Source organism: Dendrobates tinctorius, unplaced genomic scaffold (genome assembly GCF_039654945.1).
Source record: "Dendrobates tinctorius isolate UK_male_01 unplaced genomic scaffold, ASM3965494v1 ptg000065l, whole genome shotgun sequence".
In the NCBI taxonomy this organism is placed as follows: Eukaryota; Metazoa; Chordata; class Amphibia; order Anura; family Dendrobatidae; genus Dendrobates; species Dendrobates tinctorius.
This window is the reverse complement of record NW_027361733.1, coordinates 4,585,929-4,606,675: the sequence shown is the minus strand read 5'-3', so window position 1 is coordinate 4,606,675 and position 20,747 is coordinate 4,585,929. Positions and strand designations below refer to the sequence as shown.

The 20,747-nt window shown below is 46.6% G+C and overlaps 1 protein-coding gene across 9 annotated transcripts in view; it reads right to left on the bottom strand.

Annotated features, from left to right (window-relative positions):
* Positions 1–3,131: 3,131 nt before the first annotated feature.
* SULF2 (sulfatase 2) overlaps positions 3,132–20,747 on the bottom strand; it is a 103,084-nt gene continuing 85,468 nt past the window's right edge. For 8 of the 9 annotated variants that reach the window (XM_073580539.1, XM_073580538.1, XM_073580537.1 and 5 more), the window contains 15 exons: positions 19,004–19,179; positions 18,667–18,795; positions 12,984–13,040; positions 12,687–12,816; positions 8,286–8,493; positions 7,627–7,873; positions 7,441–7,537; positions 6,252–6,346; positions 6,053–6,115; positions 5,808–5,977; positions 5,539–5,681; positions 5,299–5,422; positions 5,145–5,175; positions 4,843–4,896; positions 3,132–3,681 (listed from right to left, as the gene is read on the bottom strand). In XM_073580539.1, coding sequence (XP_073436640.1) covers positions 3,651–3,681; positions 4,843–4,896; positions 5,145–5,175; positions 5,299–5,422; positions 5,539–5,681; positions 5,808–5,977; positions 6,053–6,115; positions 6,252–6,346; positions 7,441–7,537; positions 7,627–7,873; positions 8,286–8,493; positions 12,687–12,816; positions 12,984–13,040; positions 18,667–18,795; positions 19,004–19,179 — 1,755 coding nt within the window. In that variant the 3' untranslated portion in view covers positions 3,132–3,650. The remainder of the gene's footprint in view (positions 3,682–4,842; positions 4,897–5,144; positions 5,176–5,298; positions 5,423–5,538; positions 5,682–5,807; positions 5,978–6,052; positions 6,116–6,251; positions 6,347–7,440; positions 7,538–7,626; positions 7,874–8,285; positions 8,494–12,686; positions 12,817–12,983; positions 13,041–18,666; positions 18,796–19,003; positions 19,180–20,747) is intronic. The other variant, XM_073580535.1, reaches the window with a different exon arrangement.

Here is a 20,747-nt window from a genome sequence, read left to right as displayed (position 1 = left end):
CTACATACATACTACATACATACTACATACATACTACATACATACTACATATATACTACATGCATGCTACATACATACTACATGCTACATACATACTACATACATACTACATATATACTACATACATACTACATACATACCACATATATACTACATACATACTACATGCATGCTACATACATACTACATGCTACATACATACCACATACATACTACATACATGCTACATATATACTACATGCATGCTACATACATACTACATACATGCTACATATATACTACATGCATGCTACATACATACTACATATATACTACATGCATGCTACATACATACTACATACATACTACATGCTACATACATACCACATATATACTACATACATACAATACATTCATACAATACATACATAGACATACAGTACATATAACATAGAGTAACATACTTACCAATACTTGTCACATTGTTCCCCGAAGCCATTGTCTTTCCGGAATAAATATTAACATAACAAACCACAAAAATACTCACCCACGATCCGAAGCAGTCCACGAGTGTGTCCCACGACGATCTTGGGTAGAGAACGGCAGCATCAGATGATGCTGCCGTTCTCTACGGGCTGCAGGAATCCAATGACGGAAGGTAGGTATCCTTCCGCACTGTATTCCTCCGCCACTTAAAAAAAAAAAGTCCCTAGTCTCACTTTATGCCATTGCTGTGTGGGAAATTCCCACACAGCAATGGCATAAAGTGAGACTAGGGACTTTTTTTTTTTTTAAGTGGCGGAGGAATACAGTGCGGAAGGATACCTACCTTCCGTCATTGGATTCCTGCAGCCCGTAGAGAACGGCAGCAACAGCTGATGCTGCAGTTCTCTACCCAAGATCGTCGTGGGACACACTCGTGGACTGCTTCGGATCGTGGGTGAGTATTTTTGTGGTTTGTTATGTTAATATTTATTCCGTAGACGACAATGGCTTCGGGGAACAATGTGACAAGTATTGGTAAGTATGTTACTCTATGTTATATGTACTGTATGTCTATGTATGTATTGTATGAATGTATGTAGTATATATGTGGTATGTATGTAGCATGTAGTATGTATGTAGCATGCATGTAGCATGCAGTATGTATGTAGCATGTAGTATGTATGTAGCATGCATGTAGTATATATGTAGTATGTATGTAGCATGCATGTAGTATATATGTAGCATGTATGTGGTATGCATGTAGTATGTATGTAGCATGTATGTAGTATATATGTAGTATGTATGTAGTATGTATGTAGCATGTAGTATGTATGTAGCATGCATGTAGTATATATGTAGTATGTATGTAGCATGGATGTGGTATGTATGTAGCATGCATGTAGTATGTATGTAGCATGTATGTAGTATATATGTAGTATGTATGTAGTATGTATGTAGCATGTAGTATGTATGTAGCATGCATGTAGTATATATGTAGTATGTATGTAGCATGCATGTAGTATATATGTAGTATGTATGTGGTATGTATGTAGCATGTAGTATGTATGTAGCATGCATGTAGTATATATGTAGTATGTATGTAGCATGTAGTATGCAGTATGTATGTAGCATGCATGTAGTATATATGTAGTATGTATGTTGCATGTAGTATGAATGTAGCATGTATGTAGTATGTAGTATGCATGTTGTATGTATGTAGCATGTAATTTTTTTTTTTTTTTACATTTAACACATTAGCCGGATGATGGGACTACTACTGTCCCATCATTGGCTAATGTGTCAATCACTGTCATGGTAGCAGGCATCGCCCGATGGGACTTGTAGTCCCATCGGACGATGCCTGCACAGACCCCCGGAGCCTGCACAGCCCCCCGGCAGGCCGGCACAGCCCCCCGGCAGGCCGGCACAGCCCCCCGGAGCCTGCACAGTCCCCCGGCAGGCCGGCACAGCCCCCCGGCAGGCCGGCACAGCCCCCCGGCAGGCCGGCACAGCCCCCCGGAGCCTGCACAGCCCCCCGGCAGGCCGGCACAGCCCCCCGGCAGGCCGGCACAGCCCCCCGGCAGGCCGGCACAGCCCCCCGGCAGGCCGGCACAGCCCCCCGGAGCCTGCACAGACCACCGGCAGGCCGGCACAGACCACCGGAGCCTGCACAGACCCCCTGGCAGGCCGGCACAGCCCCCCGAAAGGCCCGTACAGACCCCAGAGAGGCTGTACAAGGGCAGGAAAGGGTTTTTCTTATTCCGATACCGGAAGTCCCATAGACTTGAATGGGACTTCCGGTATCGGAATCGGCGATACCGATACTTTTTTTAAAGATCGGCCGATACCATCCGATACGATACTTTGAAGTATCGGATGGTATCGCTCAACTCTAATAATGACTGAGAGCTGCCAATCAGTGGTGTGAGCGGGGCTATACAGGGCTCAGAATTCTGAGCTCTGCTAGATCTGCAGCAGAGAAAACTGTGATCACAACTGCTCCACCCAAGTAAACAAACTGACACATAGCTTGAATCGGGGGTCTTTGTCCCTGCCTAATGATGCGGTCAGATTGCATAGCAAAAACCTGCTAACATGTTCCCATTAAAGACCCACAGCCTTTTTTTCTTCACTAAACCTGTGCAGTAATATACTCACCAATTGCAGTCTTTCCCGGGTGAGGTGACTGTGAGCAACTTCCGGTTCACACACAAGCCCAAGTGTGATCCAGTGAGTCGCAATGTCAGTGTAAGTGTACGGAGGCTCGTTCTGACGCTCCATAGACTTCCACTGTGAAAGCCACTTTTCGCAGAGTGCAGTGTGAGCCGGCTCGTCAGGATTTCAGTCTCAGAAAAGGAGTGGCGCTGGAAACCGGGGAGGGTGTTGATCAGTGAGTATATTAATGCGCATATAGTACATGTTTAGGGGATTTAAAAAAAAATTGTGGGAATGTCTTTTTTATAATACAGTACTGCCCTTATTTTTACATGGATTCTCCCAGAGACATCCATTCTTTACACTGCAGGTGTCATGTAACAGAATCTCAGAATTTGCTGTAATAGAATCTCATCCTGCAAATATTAGCGGCACGATTTTTGCGCAACTTTCCTATTGGACAATGTGGGGCGTGACAAAGTCGATCATGGTCTGCACCGAACACCATCAGGTAAAAGTCAATCAGTTATGAAACTTTATTATGTATCAAGAATTAACCACTGAATCACGGGTGAAGTCTCTTTGTGGTTTAATCCTGTGATCTCTCGTTGTAGCCAAGCGCTGGCGGCTATTTACACAATGTCTGTCTGTGCTATGGGAAGTCCGCTCCCATCCCAAGCTGTAGTATCATTGATTCCCCCCCCCCCAAAGTTTTTGTGGCGAAGAGATCAGGTATCACCTACACTGGTGAACGCACGGTCCTGGAAGTCTCGTCAGCTCCCGGCATTATAGTGGCGTTTGTAGGATCTTAACCGATCCGGCAACAGGAATGTATGAGGCAAAAAAAAAAAAAATTACTGGTGCAAAAGTGCAGTTTTTATAGAGGAATCTGCACCTCTGGTAGGTGATTAGTCACGTGTGTCCTCCGCAGACTATCTACTGGCAGGGCTCACAGTCCAGGAATCCTGAAGAAAGTCTTCCAAGCATTAACAATGCTTCAAGTTCATAGGAAGAGTCTTCTAGTGGGAGCGTTATCCTTCCCAGCCCTCCCATAACTGGTCTCTGCAGAATACAGAACAGACAGGGTCAGAGCCCGGAGCGTCACATCCCCTCCCCGACATCATATTCTGCATACAGGAAGCAAGGCAACAAGACAGGGGCTTATTTCGGCAAGGAGAGCGCATGGATGTATAAGCCTCTGGATCCTGAATCCAGGTACTGGGTCATTTCTAGACTTAAAGCACGGTGTTGACCAATTCATTACGCATATATTTTTATATAATATTGTAATATAGATATATCTCAGTTAATTAAAACTCATTACTTGGCTCCAAATACTCCAATTACCTCCTTCTGCCATAATTACAATCTACCTAAAGTCACCACTAGGGGGAGCTCAGGGCATACAGACTGATCCACATTTCCTGAAATCTGATTTGTATGCAGTGAGTTCCCCCTAGTGGGCTCTTCAAGAGAGCATTATGTAGCTATAGTCTAAAGTTATAGCAGTTATCCAGGTTTCGAGCGCAAGTCTGTAGTCATTCTATGTGACTGCAGACTTGGGAATCCTCATAGCGCGCAGTGTGTGAACTGTCAGGATTCTCCAGTGTCAGCATACATGTAGTCACGTGCAGACAAGACGTATGATGTCTCATTTAATACAAGTGTATGGAGTGAGGCCGGACATGTCTGGTCGAAAAGTGGTCGAAAGCGCAAATCGCATACTTGCATTCACATGAAATCCTGACAGTGAGCATGATGCGAGGATTCACAAGTCTGTAGTCACATAGAGTGACTGCAGATTTGAGCTCCAAGCCTTCACAGCTCCCTTTAAGCAGAAAGTTTGAAGCTTTTTTGTCAGTAACCTACACATCCGATAAACTAATAAATCATAGAACTGAAACCATATTCATGCTGCTGACTATTAACTAGTATTATTGCTGCCATAAAAGAAAGTAATATCTTGGTTAACTACATGTATAAATATCCCTGAATCTGCAGGAAGGAGGAGATATGGAACATAATGCGGTCTGTCCTAAAATGATGTGCGGAGAACAGAAGCCTTACATCTCCTGCAACACATCAGCCGCCATCTTTATCTAAGCAGAGCTCATGACTCCCCCCCCGTAGCGAAGGATTAGGCTGAAAAACCTGGCCCGTGACCGATACAGCATATACGTAGTTAAACAGGAGAGATATACTGTGTGATGTCCCAAAACTCACAAGGATTTCGATGACGGTCTCTTCGTCTTTGGCCACTTTCGACGCTGAAGTTGTCTGTTTCCAAGCAAGGAAGAAAGAGAGGGGGGAGAGAGAGGAAGGTAACCCATCACCAAGAAGAAACTGAGAACACACCGCACTACAAAAGATCTCCGAGCCTTGGCCACAGGTAACACATGCTACATGACCACCTATAAAGGCGGCCATGAGCTTCCCATGGAAAAGGCCAGGATTACACTGTGTAAGACGCTGATGGTGGCAGCCGCTGATCGCTCCCCTTACCCCACGCTCGGGATGACACTTACTTGAACTGCTCGAAACTTTCATCCTTCAGACCTGCAGGTATAAAATGAAGATTAGGCAGAGCTCAAGCGCAAGACGACCAGCAGCAGATATAGGAAGAACGACGATGTCTCCTCTCGGCATCCCAGGAGTTGTCGTTCTCTAAGGGGAACGTACCGAGCTCCACGTTCCGCGTGCGGGGGTTGCACTGTCGGGAGCCTCTACAGCTGCGCAGCTCCATCAGCTGGACGTGTAACTGGTTAAGGACGTCCCGATCTAACGTGTTCACCGCATTAATCAACTGCAAGAGATAAGTGTCCAGGAGGAGTCAGCCCGGGTAATAGGTGGCTCCTTCTGCTGGATGCATGAGGGTGACTGCTAATGTCCTCTGTTATCAGTTACATTGGCGCTTGTTACCTGATACGGGTCAGTGTTGAGGTCAAAATACTCCAGGAAGCCAGTGGCGAATTCACAGAACAGGAAGTTGTGGGTTTCGTTAATGGTTCTCAGGCACCAGTAAGTGTTGTTGTTGGCGCTGGTGCAGGCACAGAATGGCCCCACTGTGATGGGAGGGAGAGGAGGCAGCAGTGAGGAGAGGGGCTGACACCCACCCACCGATACAGGACAGCTCTATGTAAATGGCCTCCTGACGGACGCCTGTAATCTACACAGTACTGGGACCTTACATGTCCAGAAGGGGGCAGTCTGCCAGTGCTGGTTGTCGTGGGTGAAACAGGTGAGGCCGGGCATGCTGCACGTGTCGTTGTTCTTCAGCCTTTTCAGCAGTTTGCGCAGTTTCTTCTTGCGTCTCTGTTCCCGCAGGAGCGAGATCTTGTCGTGTTCTTTCAGCGATTTCCTGGGTACAAACCTCACAATCAGGACCCCTCACCACCACCTACATGCACTGCAGGCAGCCTCTGGGTGCACTTACTTAAAGGGGTGCATAATGAGACCCCCACTCGACAGCTTCCCCTTCTTATGTTTGAAGTGATAGCTGTGGTGACAGAGAAAGGTAGATAGGTACAGATGATTCTTCATGTGACCCTCAGCATTACACGCAGTGTCATGACCCAGACGTCCGGGAGGTTTAATTCACCCTATGGTCGTACTAAACGTGCAGGTGGAGATACCTCATCTTGCTGCAGTCACAATCCTCTGGACGCTTCTTCTTCAGGTGGCCTCGGACCTCTCTCAGGTTCTTGATCTTATTCTGTAACGTTTCAATCTATAATATAAGGGTGACAAGATCAGTTCTGCTGTGAGACAGAAGGAACGCTGACTTGTACATAATAGCACCCTGAATTATACTCCAGAGCTGCACTCACTATTCTGCTGGTGCACATGCAGTCATTGTGTACATAAATTACATTACTTATCCTGTACTGATCCTCAGTTATATAATACAGGATGCAACTCAGGATCAGTACAGGATAAGTAATGTATGTACACAGTGACTGCACCAGCAGAATAGTGAGTGCAGCTCTGGAGTATAATACAGGATGTAACTCAGGATCAGTACAGGATAAGTAATGTATGTACACAGTGACTGCACCAGCAGAATAGTGAGTGCAGCTCTGGAGTATAATACAGGATGTAACTCAGGATCAGTACAGGATAAGTAATGTATGTACACAGTGACTGCACCAGCAGAATAGTGAGTGCAGCTCTGGAGTATAATACAGGATGTAACTCAGGATCAGTACAGGATAAGTAATGTATGTACACAGTGACTCCACAAGCGGAATAGTGAGTGCAGCTCTGGAGGATAATACAGGATGTAACTCGGGATCAGTACAGGATAAGTAATGTAATGTAGGTACACAGTGACTCCACCAGCAGAATAGTGAGTGCAGCTCTGGAGTATAATACAGGATGTAATTCAGGATCAACACAGGATAAGTAATGTAATGTATGTACACAGTGACTGTACCAGCAGAATAGTGAGTGCAGCTCTGGAGTATAATACAGGATGTAACTCAGGATCAGTGCAGGATAAGTAATGTAATGTATGTACACAGTGACTGCATCAGCAGAATAGTGAGAGCAGCTCTGGAGTATAATACAGGATGTAACTCAGGATCAGTACAGGATAAGTAATGTATGTTCACAGTGACTCCACCAGCAGAATAGTGAGTGCAGCTCTGGAGTATAATACAGGATATATAATGCACTGTAGGCGCACAGTGACTGCGGTTTATAGAGATGTGGTTAATATGTGACCTGTATATTGGGGTCAGGGGTTGTAATCTCCACATAATGCTTTATAGATACATCTAGAACTGTGAAGGGGCTGTAGTTATGGAGAATTGCTCCGCTTACCTCATGGTCGATGTGCAGCTTGTGATCCTTCCAGGCCTGCAGAGACTTGTAGAGATCCAGGTCGCAGTTCACAGTGTCATTAGGAAGGATGTGGCACCTGTGTGTGGGACGGGACGTTATGCAGATGGAGACTCTGCTGCCCGGCCATACCAATGGCTGCAATGATCCTGACCCCAGACCTCTCACCTGTGAGTTACTTTTACAGCACTAGGAACGACCAGTTCATTTGTGATTCCTCCAGTGCCGCTAAAGTCATCGGCGTCCTTCTCATCATCATCATCGTTGTCTTCGGGCTCAGGCAGCTGCCGCTTGGTGAAGTTCCTCCTCAGCACAGGCTCATATTCCTGCTCTATGTCCATATTAATAACATCCCCTGACACTTCAATGGACACAGAGCGGACGGAGCGGTTCCTCATGTAATTTGCCTTGTACTCTGCAACAGAAAGGAAGCAGTGAGGTCAAAATGGAGTAATAGAAAAGAAAGGCAACTACCCTGTGACTACAGTTCAGCTCCTGTAATACCACAGAATAGCCACCAGATGGTGCAAGGAGGCAACTCTGCAAGGCTGTCTCCACCGCCTGCATGACACAGACACGAAGCCTTCTGCGACTGCACTGTATGTGCTGGGGAAAATCAGGCCTGAAGGCATTAGCTCCACTATCCCCAGAAGATACCTTCAGCCTCTCAATCCCCAGAAAACGAGCATGAAGGAAAATAATGGCATCACACCGCCTTGTCTTTTGACAGAGGATGGGGCGCCATCAGTGACATAACTCTGTGCTGGCGGGACTCCGCACATATTCACACACTCAGGGACACAAGCTGCCGCTTCTCCAGGACTCACTTTTCTTGGTGAGAAGCTTCTTGCTGCGGCCCAGTCGAGACATCTTATAGCCAACGACGTCACAGTTGCATTCATCGCTGTTGGTGTTATAGTAACTGGTCATGAGATTGGGGGACATCTTGCTGTCGGGGGCTGCAAACAGACTTGCCATCCCCTTACACTTGTGTAGTCGTAACTTTCCTGTGGGATCCTCCACACACTGCCACTTCTGCAGACAGGGAAAGATAAGAACAAGGGATAGGTAAGAGCATTGCACAGCTTGAGGCAGAAGCAAAAAGCGTCACATGACTAACAAAATATTAATCTACAGATTGATCATACAAGCCATACACTACAGACAGGAGGGCCACTGTGCTCATACAGGGGTTGGACAAAATAATGGAAACACCTAACATTTTGGCATCATAATCTTCGAACATGTTATAAACATGCAAACCGTGACATATGGTAATGTTTTATAGTTGATTATTTGTGTGATGTGATATGTGTATGTAAATTAACTGTTTGTTTTGCAGAATTGTAAGAACATTGATGAAAACCTGATACCAATGGCAGACCTCTCGGATTTTCAAAGAGGCCAAATTGTTGGTGCTCGTGTATGGCAGGCGCTAGTGTAACAGAAAGTGCCCGAATGCTTGGCGTGTCAAGAGGTACTGTCTCCAAAGTAATGACTGCGTTTGAAAGAGAAGGAAAAACCTCCGCAGCAAAGTAGAGGTCCAGCCGAAAGTCGAAGTTGACCGAGAGAGACCGTCGGACTCTAAAGCGAATTGTCAGAGAGGATCGCAAGACCACGGCTCCGAAAATCACTGCTGAGCTCAATGAACACCTGCAGAACCCAGTTTTCATGAAAACTGTTTGTCAGGAGCTGCACAAATCTGGATTCCACGGAAGAGCTGCAATTAGAAAACCGCTGCTCTCAATGACAAATGTTTCCAAGCGTTTAGAATGGTGTAGAAACCTCCAGAATTGGTCCCTCGAGCAATGGAAACGTGATATTCTCAGACAAATCATCGTTTACCCCATTTCTGACCTCCGGCCGAGTGTACGTTTGGAGACAGCCGAAAGAAGCATTCCATCCAGACTGCCTTCTCCCAACCGTAAAGCATGGCGGAGGTTCTGTGATGATCTGGGGTGCTATTTCATGGAGATCCACCGGGCCAATGATATCCCTTCATGGAAGAATTAACAGCCAAGATTATTTAGGCATTTTGGGCGACCAAATGCATCCTATGGTTCAAGCACTGTTCCCGGAGGGGAACACCATCTTTCAGGATAATAATGCACCAATTCATACAGCTAGAATCGTTAAAGCATGGCACGAGGAACATTCTAATGAAGTTGAGCATCTCATCTGGCCCCCACAATCCCCAGACCTCATTATTGAGCGTTTATGGTCGATTTTAGAGATTCAAGTTAGATGTCGATTTCCGCCGCCATCGTCGCTCAAAGAACTGGAGGGTGTTTTAACTGAAGAATGGGCTACAATTCCTTTGGAAACAATTCACACCTTGTATGAATCCATACCTCGGAGAATTGAGGCTGTAATCGACGCAAAAGGTGGACCTACACCATATTAAACTAACTTTTGTTTATGTTTCCAGGTGTTTCCATTATTTTGTCCAACCCCCTGAGTGACCTCCAGTATTATTCTTCAGAGCTGCACTCACTATTCTGCTGATGCAGTCACTGTGTACATACATTACATTACTTACCCTGTACTGATCTTGAGTTACATCCTGTATTATACTCCAGAGCTGCACTCACTATTCTGCTGGTGCAGTCACTGTGTACATACATTACATTACTTATCCTGTGTTGATTCTGAGTTACATCCTGTATTATACTCCAGAGCTGCACTCACTATTCTGCTGGTGGAGTCAATGTGTACATACATTACAATACTTATCCTGTACTGATCCTGAGTTACATCCTGTATTATACTCTAGAGCTGCACTCACTATTCTGCTGGTGCAGTCACTGTGTTCATACATTACTTATCCTCTCTACTGATCCTGAGTTACATCCTGTATTATACTCCAGAGCTGCACTCATTATTCTGCTGGTGGAGTCACTGTGTACATACATTACATTACTTATCCTGTACTGATCCTGAGTTACATCCTGTATTATACTCCAGAGCTGCACTCACTATTCTACTGGTACAGTCACTGTGTACATACATTACTTACCCTGTACTGATCCTGAGTTACATCCTGTATTATACTCCAGAGCTGCTCTCACTATTCTGCTGATGCAGTCACTGTGTACATACACTCACTGGCCACTTTATTAGGTACACCTGTCCAACTGTGTGTTAAGACTTAATTTCTAATCAGCCAATCACATGGCGGCAACTCAGTGCATTTAGGCATGTAGACATGGTCAAGACAATCTCCTGCAGTTCAAACCGAGCATCAGTATGGGGAAGAAAGGTGATTTGAGTGCCTTTGAACGTGGCATGATTGTTGGTGCCAGAAGGGCTGGTCTGAGAATTTCAGAAACTGCTGATCTACTGGGATTTTCAGGCACAACCATCTCTAGGGTTTACAGAGAATGGTCCGAAAAAGAAAAAAAATCCAGTGAGCGGCAGTTCTGTGGCCGGAAATGCCATGTTGATGCCAGAGGTCAGAGGAGAATGGGCAGACTGGTTCGAGCTGATAGAAAGGCAACAGTGACTCAAATTGCCACCCGTTACAACCAAGGTAGGCAGAAGAGCATCTCTGAACGCACAGTGCGTCGAACTTTGAGGCAGATGGGCTACAGCAGCAGAAGACCACACTGGGTACCACTCCTCTCAGCTAAGAACAGGAAACTGAGGCTACAATTTGCACAAGCTCATCGAAATTGGACAGTAGAAGATTGGAAAAACGTTGCCTGGTCTGATGAGTCTCGATTTCTGCTGCGACATTCGGATGGTAGGGTCAGAATTTGGCGTAAACAACATGAAAGCATGGATCCATCCTGCCTTGTATCAACGGTTCAGGCTGGTGGTGGTGGTGTCATGGTGTGGGGAATTTTTTCTGGGCACTCTTTGGGCCCCTTGGTACCAATTGAGCATCGTTGCAACGCCACAGCCTACCTGAGTATTGTTGCTGACCATGTCCATCCCTTTATGACCACAATGTACCCAACATCTGATGGCTACTTTCAGCAGGATAATGCGCCATGTCATAAAGCTCGAATCATCTCAGATTGGTTTCTTGAACATGACAATGAGTTCACTGTACTCAAATGGCCTCCTCAGTCACCAGATCTCAATCCAATAGAGCATCTTTGGGATGTGGTGGAACGGGAGATTCGCATCAGGGATGTGCAGCCGACAAATCTGCGCCAACTGTGTGATGCCATCATGTCAATATGGTCCAAAATCTCTGAGGAATGCTTCCAGCACCTTGTTGAATCTCTGCCACGAAGAATTGAGGCAGTTCTGAAGGCAAAAGGGGGTCCAACCCCTTACTAGCATGGTGTACCTAATAAAGTGGCCAGTGAGTGTATATTACATTACTTATCCTGTACTGATCCTGAGTTACATCCTGTATTATACCCCAGAGCTGCACTCACTATTCTGCTGGTGCAGTCACTGTGTACATACATTACTTACCCTGTACTGATCCTGAGTTACATCCTGTATTATACTCCAGAGCTGCTCTCACTATTCTGCTGGTACAGTCACTGTGTACATACATTACACTACTTATCCTGAGTTACATCCTGTATTATACTCCAGAGCTGCACTCACTATTCTGCTCGTGCAGTCACTGAGTACATACATTACATTACTTATCCTGAGTTACATCCTGTATTAAACTCCAGAGCTGCACTCACTATTATGCTCGTGCAGTCACTGTGTACATACATTACATTACTTATCCTGTACTGATCCTGAGTTACATCCTGTATTATACTCCAGAGGTGCACTCACTATTCTGCTGGTGCAGTCACTGTGTACATACATTACATTACTTATCCTGTACTGATCCTGAGTTACATCCTGTATTATACTTCATAGCTGCACTCACTATTCTGCTGGTGGAGTCACTGTGTACATACATTACATTACTTATCCTGTACTGATCCTGAGTTACATCCTGTATTATACTCCAGAGCTGCACTCAGTAAATACGTTACTTATGCTATACTGATTCTATGTTGGTTGTTCAGTGTCATTTTGCAATTTGTCGCTTTTTTGCAGCTGGGAATAGATCCGAGAGATGTTGGATTCTTTTATTTTACTCTGTCCCGACTGAGCAGTGTAATTGGGCTGTAAATCCAGAAGTGGCCACCAGATGTCACTGCTGACCTGCGCTTTTCCTGTAGGTGGTTTGGTATCAGGATGTTAAAAAGTCATTTTCCAGTTTAGCCATGAGAAGCTTTTCCTGTAGGGTGACACATATTCCTCACCTGCCCGAGCTGCTCGCAGGCCGTCTGATACTCCGCTCGCTGACACAAGTCTTTGACGCGCTGATACTTGGGCAGGAAGTTCTCCTCTTGTGGATTCATCTTGTCTGCATCCCTCTTATGCAGCAACTTTCTATAATTATATATGTACATATAGATGTAATATGATCTAGCCGGGGCCACTGTTCAGCACTTATGCAATGATGGCGAAGGACGGCACATACATACAAGCCTCAGGAGGTGACCTACGATGGAGTGCAGGTTTCCCCACTCTTCCCCTGTAAGGGCAGCAGCACTTACCCACGCTCCACCAGAAATGAATCTCTCCAGACTTTCACTTTTTTCTGAACTTGAAACCTGAAATAAAGAGAAATCTATCACACCCCAACAAGGCGATGAGAGAACATAGTGACGGGCACAGCGACAGCCACGCTGGACGCAATTTATACAGAAGCATCATTCTTTTATATGGGGATGTCGCTGCGGAGGATCCGGTGACAGCCGGCGCAAAGATGCGAAGACTCACAAATATGCTGATAACATGCAGGAAGAGAGTGTTGCTCATCAGACGTGGCAGCAATGCCAGGAAGGAGGCCAATTAATGGCTCCTGTGCGGGTTCCTACATCCGTTGCCATGGTTACATCATGTTGAATGACTAGTACGGACCTTTGATCTGTTGATCCGGTTAGATGTGTGTCACCGCACAACACATCCAAACGTAACCACGATTACTTGAATACATTACTATTTCTTCCACAAATAAGATTTATCACTTAACTAGAGGGTATGATCGCTGAGGGCCCCAACAATCTCTGGGCATGCAGCAGTAGTGTGCATGCGTCACCTTCACTCCATTCATCTCGATGAGAGTGGTAGTGCGCATGTGTCACCTCCACTCCATTCACCTCTATGAGAGTGGTAGTGAGCATGTGTCACCTCTGCTCCATTCTTCTCTATGAGAGTGGTAGTGCGCATGTGTCACCTCTGCTCCATTCATCTCTATGAGAGTGGTAGTGAGCATGTGTCACCTCTGCTCCATTCATCTCTATGAGAGTGGTAGTGCGCATGTGTCACCACCGCCCCATTCATCTCTATGAGAGTGGTAGTGCGCATGTGTCACCACCGCACCATTCATATCTATGAGTGGTAGTGCGCATTTGTCACCTCTGCTCCATTCATCTCTATGAGAGTGGTAGTGCGCATGTGTCACCACCGCACCATTCATATCTATGAGAGTGGTAGTGCGCATGTGTCACCTCTGCTCCATTCATCTCTATGAGAGTGGTAGTGCGCATGTGTCACCTCTGCTCCATTCATCTCTATGAGAGTGGTAGTGCGCATGTGTCACCTTCACTCCATTCATCTCGATGAGAGTGGTAGTGCGCATGTGTCACCTCCACTCCATTCACCTCTATGAGAGTGGTAGTGCGCATGTGTCACCTCTGCTCCATTCTTCTCTATGAGAGTGGTAGTGCGCATGTGTCACCTCTGCTCCATTCATCTCTATGAGAGTGGTAGTGAGCATGTGTCACCTCTGCTCCATTCATCTCTATGAGAGTGGTAGTGCGCATGTGTCACCTCTGCTCCATTCATCTCTATGAGAGTGGTAGTGCGTATGTGTCACCTCTGCTCCATTCATCTCTATGAGAGTGGTAGTGCGCATGTGTCACCACCGCCCCATTCATCTCTATGAGAGTGGTAGTGCGCACGTGTCACCTCTGCTCCATTCATCTCTATGAGAGTGGTAGTGCGCATGTGTCACCACCGCACCATTCATATCTATGAGTGGTAGTGCGCATTTGTCACCTCTGCTCCATTCATCTCTATGAGAGTGGTAGTGCGCATGTGTCACCACCGCACCATTCATATCTATGAGAGTGGTAGTGCGCATGTGTCACCTCTGCTCCATTCATCTCTATGAGAGTGGTAGTGCGCATGTGTCACCTCTGCTCCATTCATCTCTATGAGAGTGGTAGTGCGCATGTGTCACCACCGCCCCATTCATCTCTATGAGAGTGGTAGCGCGCATGTGTCACCTCTGCTCCATTCATCTCTATGAGAGTGGTAGTGCGCACGTGTCTCCTCTGCTCCATTCATCTCTATGAGAGTGGTAGTGCGCATGTGTCACCACTGCACCATTCATATCTATGAGAGTGGTAGTGCGCATGTGTCACCTCTGCTCCATTCATCTCTATGAGAGTGGTAGTGCGCATGTGTCACCTCTGCTCCATTCATCTCTATGAGAGTGGTAGTGCGCATGTGTCACCTCTGCTCCATTCATATCTATGAGAGTGGTAGCGCGCATGTGTCACCTCTGCTCCATTCATCTCTATGAGAGTGGTAGTGCGCACGTGTCTCCTCTGCTCCATTCATCTCTATGAGAGTGGTAGTGCGCATGTGTCACCACTGCACCATTCATATCTATGAGAGTGGTAGTGCGCATGTGTCACCTCTGCTCCATTCATCTCTATGAGAGTGGTAGTGCGCATGTGTCACCTCTGCTCCATTCATCTCTATGAGAGTGGTAGTGCGCATGTGTCACCTCTGTTCCATTCATCTCTATGAGAGTGGTAGTGCGCATGTGTCACCACCGCACCATTCATCTCTATGAGAGTGGTAGCGCGCATGTGTCACCTCTGCTCCATTCATCTCTATGAGAGTGGTACTGCGCACGTGTCACCTCTGCTCCATTCATCTCTATGAGAGTGGTAGTGCGCATGTGTCACCACCGCACCATTCATATCTATGAGTGGTAGTGCGCATTTGTCACCTCTGCTCCATTCATCTCTATGAGAGTGGTAGTGCGCATGTGTCACCACCGCACCATTCATATCTATGAGAGTGGTAGTGCGCATGTGTCACCTCTGCTCCATTCATCTCTATGAGAGTGGTAGTGCGCATGTGTCACCTCTGCTCCATTCATCTCTATGAGAGTGGTAGTGCGCATGTGTCACCACCGCCCCATTCATCTCTATGAGAGTGGTAGTGCGCACGTGTCACCTCTGCTCCATTCATCTCTATGAGAGTGGTAGTGCGCATGTGTCACCACCGCACCATTCATATCTATGAGTGGTAGTGCGCATTTGTCACCTCTGCTTCATTCATCTCTATGAGAGTGGTAGTGCGCATGTGTCACCACCGCACCATTCATATCTATGAGAGTGGTAGTGCGCATGTGTCACCTCTGCTCCATTCATCTCTATGAGAGTGGTAGTGCGCACGTGTCTCCTCTGCTCCATTCATCTCTATGAGAGTGGTAGTGCGCATGTGTCACCACTGCACCATTCATATCTATGAGAGTGGTAGTGCGCATGTGTCACCTCTGCTCCATTCATCTCTATGAGAGTGGTAGTGCGCATATGTCACCACCGCACCATTCATCTCTATGAGAGTGGTAGCGCGCATGTGTCACCTCTGCTCCATTCATCTCTATGAGTGGTAGTGCGCATGTGTCACCACCGCACCATTCATATCTATTAGAGTGGTAGTGCGCATGTGTCACCTCTGCTCCATTCATTTCTGTGAGAGTGGTAGTTCACATGTGTCACCACCACCCCATTCATCTCAGAGTGGTAGTGCGCATGTGTCACCACCGCCCCATTCATTTCTATGAGAGTGGTAGTTCACGTGTCACCTTCACTCCATTAATCTCGATGAGAGCAGTAGTGCGCATGTGTCACCTCCACTCCATTCATTTCTATGAGAGTGGTGGTGCGCATGTGTCCCCTCTGCTCCATTTATCTCTATGAGAGTGGAAGTGCGCATGTGTCACCTCTGCTCCATTTATCGCTATGAGAGTGGTAGTGCGCATGTGTCACCTCTGCTCCATTTATCGCTATGAGAGTGGAAGTGCGCATGTGTCACCTCTGCTCCATTCATCTCTATGAGAGTGGTAGTGTGCATGTGTCACCACCGCCCCATTCATCTCTATGAGAGAGGTAGTGTGCATGTGTCACCTCTGCTACATTCATCTCTATGAGAGTGGTAGTGTGCATGTGTCACCTCTGCTCCATTCATCTCTATGAGAGTGGTAGTGCGCGTGTCACCTCTGCTCCATTTATCTCTATGAGAGTGGTAGTGCACATGTGTCACCTCTGCTCCATTCATCTCTATGAGAGTGGTAGTGTGCATGTGTCACCACCTCCCCATTCATCTCTATGAGAGTGGTAGTGTGCATGTGTCACCTCTGCTCCATTCATCTCTATGAGAGTGGTAGTGTGCATGTGTCACCACCTCCCCATTCATCTCTATGAGAGTGGTAGTGCGCATGTGTCACCACCGCACCATTCATATCTATGAGTGGTAGTGCGCATTTGTCACCTCTGCTCCATTCATCTCTATGAGAGTGGTAGTGCGCATGTGTCACCACCGCACCATTCATATCTATGAGAGTGGTAGTGCGCATGTGTCACCACCGCACCATTCATATCTATGAGAGTGGTAGTGCGCATGTGTCACCTCTGCTCCATTCATCTCTATGAGAGTGTTAGTGCGCATGTGTCACCTCTGCTCCATTGATTTCTGTGAGAGTGGTTGTGCGCATGTGTCACCTCTGCTCCATTCATCTCTATGAGAGTGGTAGTGTGCATGTGTCACCTCTGCTCCATTCATCTCTATGAGAGTGGTAGTGCGCATGTGTCACCTCTGCTCCATTCATTCCTGTGAGAATGGTAGTGCGCATGCGTCACCTCTGCTCCATTCATTTCTGTGAGAGTGGCAGTGCGCATGTGTCACCACCGCCCCATTCATATCTATGAGAGTGGTAGTGCGCATGTGTCACCACCGCACCATTCATATCTATGAGAGTGGTAGTGCGCATGTGTCACCACCGCACCATTCATATCTATGAGAGTGGTAGTGCGCATGTGTCACCTCTGCTCCATTCATCTCTATGAGAGTGTTAGTGCGCATGTGTCACCTCTGCTCCATTGATTTCTGTGAGAGTGGTTGTGCGCATGTGTCACCTCTGCTCCATTCATCTCTATGAGAGTGGTAGTGTGCATGTGTCACCTCTGCTCCATTCATCTCTATGAGAGTGGTAGTGCGCATGTGTCACCTCTGCTCCATTCATTCCTGTGAGAATGGTAGTGCACATGCGTCACCTCTGCTCCATTCATTTCTGTGAGAGTGGCAGTGCGCATGTGTCACCACCGCCCCATTCATCTCTATGAGAGTGGTAGTGTGCATGTGTCACCTCTGCTCCATTCATTTCTGTGAGAGTGGCAGTGCGCATGTGTCACCACCGCCCCATTCATCTCTATGAGAGTGGTAGTGCGCATGTGTCACCTCTGCTCCATTCATCTCTATGAGAGTGGTAGTGCGCATGTGTCACCACCGCACCATTCATATCTATGAGTGGTAGTGCGCATGTGTCACCTCTGCTCCATTCACCTCATGAAGGTGGTAGTGCGCATGTGTCACCACCGCACCATTCATATCTATGAGAGTGGTAGTGCGCATGTGTCACCTCTGCTCCATTCATCTCTATGAGAGTGGTAGTGCGCATGTGTCACCACCGCACCATTCATATCTATGAGAGTGGTAGTGCGCAATGTGTCACCTCTGCTCCATTCATCTCTATGAGAGTGGTAGTGCACATGTGTCACCTCTGCTCCATTCATCTCTGAGAGTGGTAGTGCGCATGTTTCACCTCTGCTCTATTCATCTCTATGAGAGTGGTAGTGCACATGTGTCACCTCTGCTCCATTCATCTCTATGAGACTGGTAGTGCGCATGTGTCACCACCGCACCATTCATATCTATGAGAGTGGTAGTGCGCATGTGTCACCTCTGCTCCATTCATCTCTATGAGAGTGGTAGTGCGCATGTGTCACCTCTGCTCCATTCATCTCTATGAGAGTGGTAGTGTGCATGTGTCACCACCGCACCATTCATTTCTATGAGAGTGGTAGTGCGCATGTATCACCGCTGCTCCATTCATTTCTATGTTATAAATGATCCCGCATCACACGGAGCTCTCACCTATTCACCGGTCTCTCCGTGTCCAGCAGCTTCAGGATTGACTTCCCGTCCATATCCGGGGGAATATCCAGGCCGGCGATGTCCAGGATAGTCGGGGCGAGGTCGATGTTGAGCACAATGTGTGGGTTCCTGGAGATTGATGCAAGAAAAAAAAAAACCCACAAAACAAAAAATACAGGGTTAGTGATGATTGGAGATGCTGAATCCTCCATTCACACCCAGAGCTGCAGTCACAATTCTACTGTTACATCGTGTCGTGTTGCCGGTTCAGCGTCTCGAGTCTTTGGTGTGGTGCGTTGTGGTAGATGTGCAGTTGACGTAGAAGACAAGCACTCACAAGTAGCCGGCGTCCACGTTTGGTCCGCGGATATAGAATGGAACCCGGATGTCAAATTCGTACGGCATGGACTTTCCCTTCACCAGACCGAACTGGCCGATGTGGTAGCCGTGGTCAGCCGTGTATATGATGTACGTGTTGTCCAGCTCGCCCAGCTCCACCAACATGTCATAGATCTGGAAGATCACAGTCACCATTATACTATGAACACCTCTCCCCCCACAGCACATCTATATGGCCGCCCATCATCATCCTCATCCAGGAGAGTGGCAAAGGAAAAGGTCAACCTGAAGTCAAATATGGAACAGAAGCTCACAAAATAATAAAATAAAGAGAAAAATAAGTAATGCTGAGCAACTGTAGCTTATCTTCCACTGATTCCAAGTCAGAGCTGCATTCCTAATGCTACTGTTCCATTATATATTATACTCCAAGAACATCCAGAGCTGCATTCCTAATTCTGCTGTCCCATTATATCTTACATTGTAGGGAGATCCAGCGCTCCACTCCTAATTCTGCTGTTGCAATATATATTGTAGTCCAAGCACATCCAGAGCTGCATTCTGTCCCATTATATATTATACTCCAAGCACATCCAGAGCTGCATTCCTAATTCTGCTGTTCCATAATATATTATACTCCAAGCACATCCAGAGCTGCATTCCTAATTCTGCTGTCCCATTATATCTTACATTGCAGGTACATCCAGCGCTCCACTCCTAATTCTGCTGTTCCATTATATATTATACTCCAAGCACATCCAGAACTGCATTCCTAATTCTGCTGTTCCATAATATATTATACTCCAAGCACATCCAGAGCTGCATTCCTAATTCTGCTGTCCCATAATATATTATACTCCAAGAACATCCAGAGCTGCATTTCTAATTCTGCTGTCCCATAATATATTACTCTCCAAGCACATCCAGAGCTGCATTCCTAATTCTGCTGTTCCATTATATCTTACATTTCAGGTACATCCAGCACTCCACTCCTAATTCTGCTGTTCCATTATATCTTTAACTCTAAGCACATCCAGAGCTGCACTTCTAATACTACTGTCCCATTATAGCTTATATTTCAGGTACATCTGGAGCTGCACCATTATATAATACACCCCAAGTACATCCACAGCTGCACTCCTGATTCTGTTATTCCGTTATATCATATATTCCAGGTACATCCACAGCTGCACTTCTAATTTGCTGTTCCATTATATCAAATACTAGCTGAAGAGCCCGGCGCTGCCCGGGCATTGTAACTAACTGTGGTTAGTTATCACAAATTATAATTATCCTCCATCCCATAGTCGAGTGCCCATAAACCCATCACACACCCTCCATCCCATAGTCCCATGCCCATATACCCATCATACATATTCTCCATCCCATAGTCCCATGCCCATATACCCATCATACATATTCGCCATCCCATAGTCCCATGCCCATATACCCATCATACATATTCGCCATCCCATAGTCGAGTGCCCATATACCCATCATACATATTTGCCATCCCATAGTCGAGTGCCCATATACCCATCGTACATATCCTCCATCCCATAGTCCCATGCCCATATACCCATCACACATCCTCCATCCCATAGTCCCATGCCCATATACCCATCATACATATTCGCCATTCCATAGTCGAGTGCCCATATACCCATCACACATCCTTCATCTCACAGTCCTGTGCCCATATACCCATCGTACATATCCTCCATCCCATAGTCCCGTGTTCA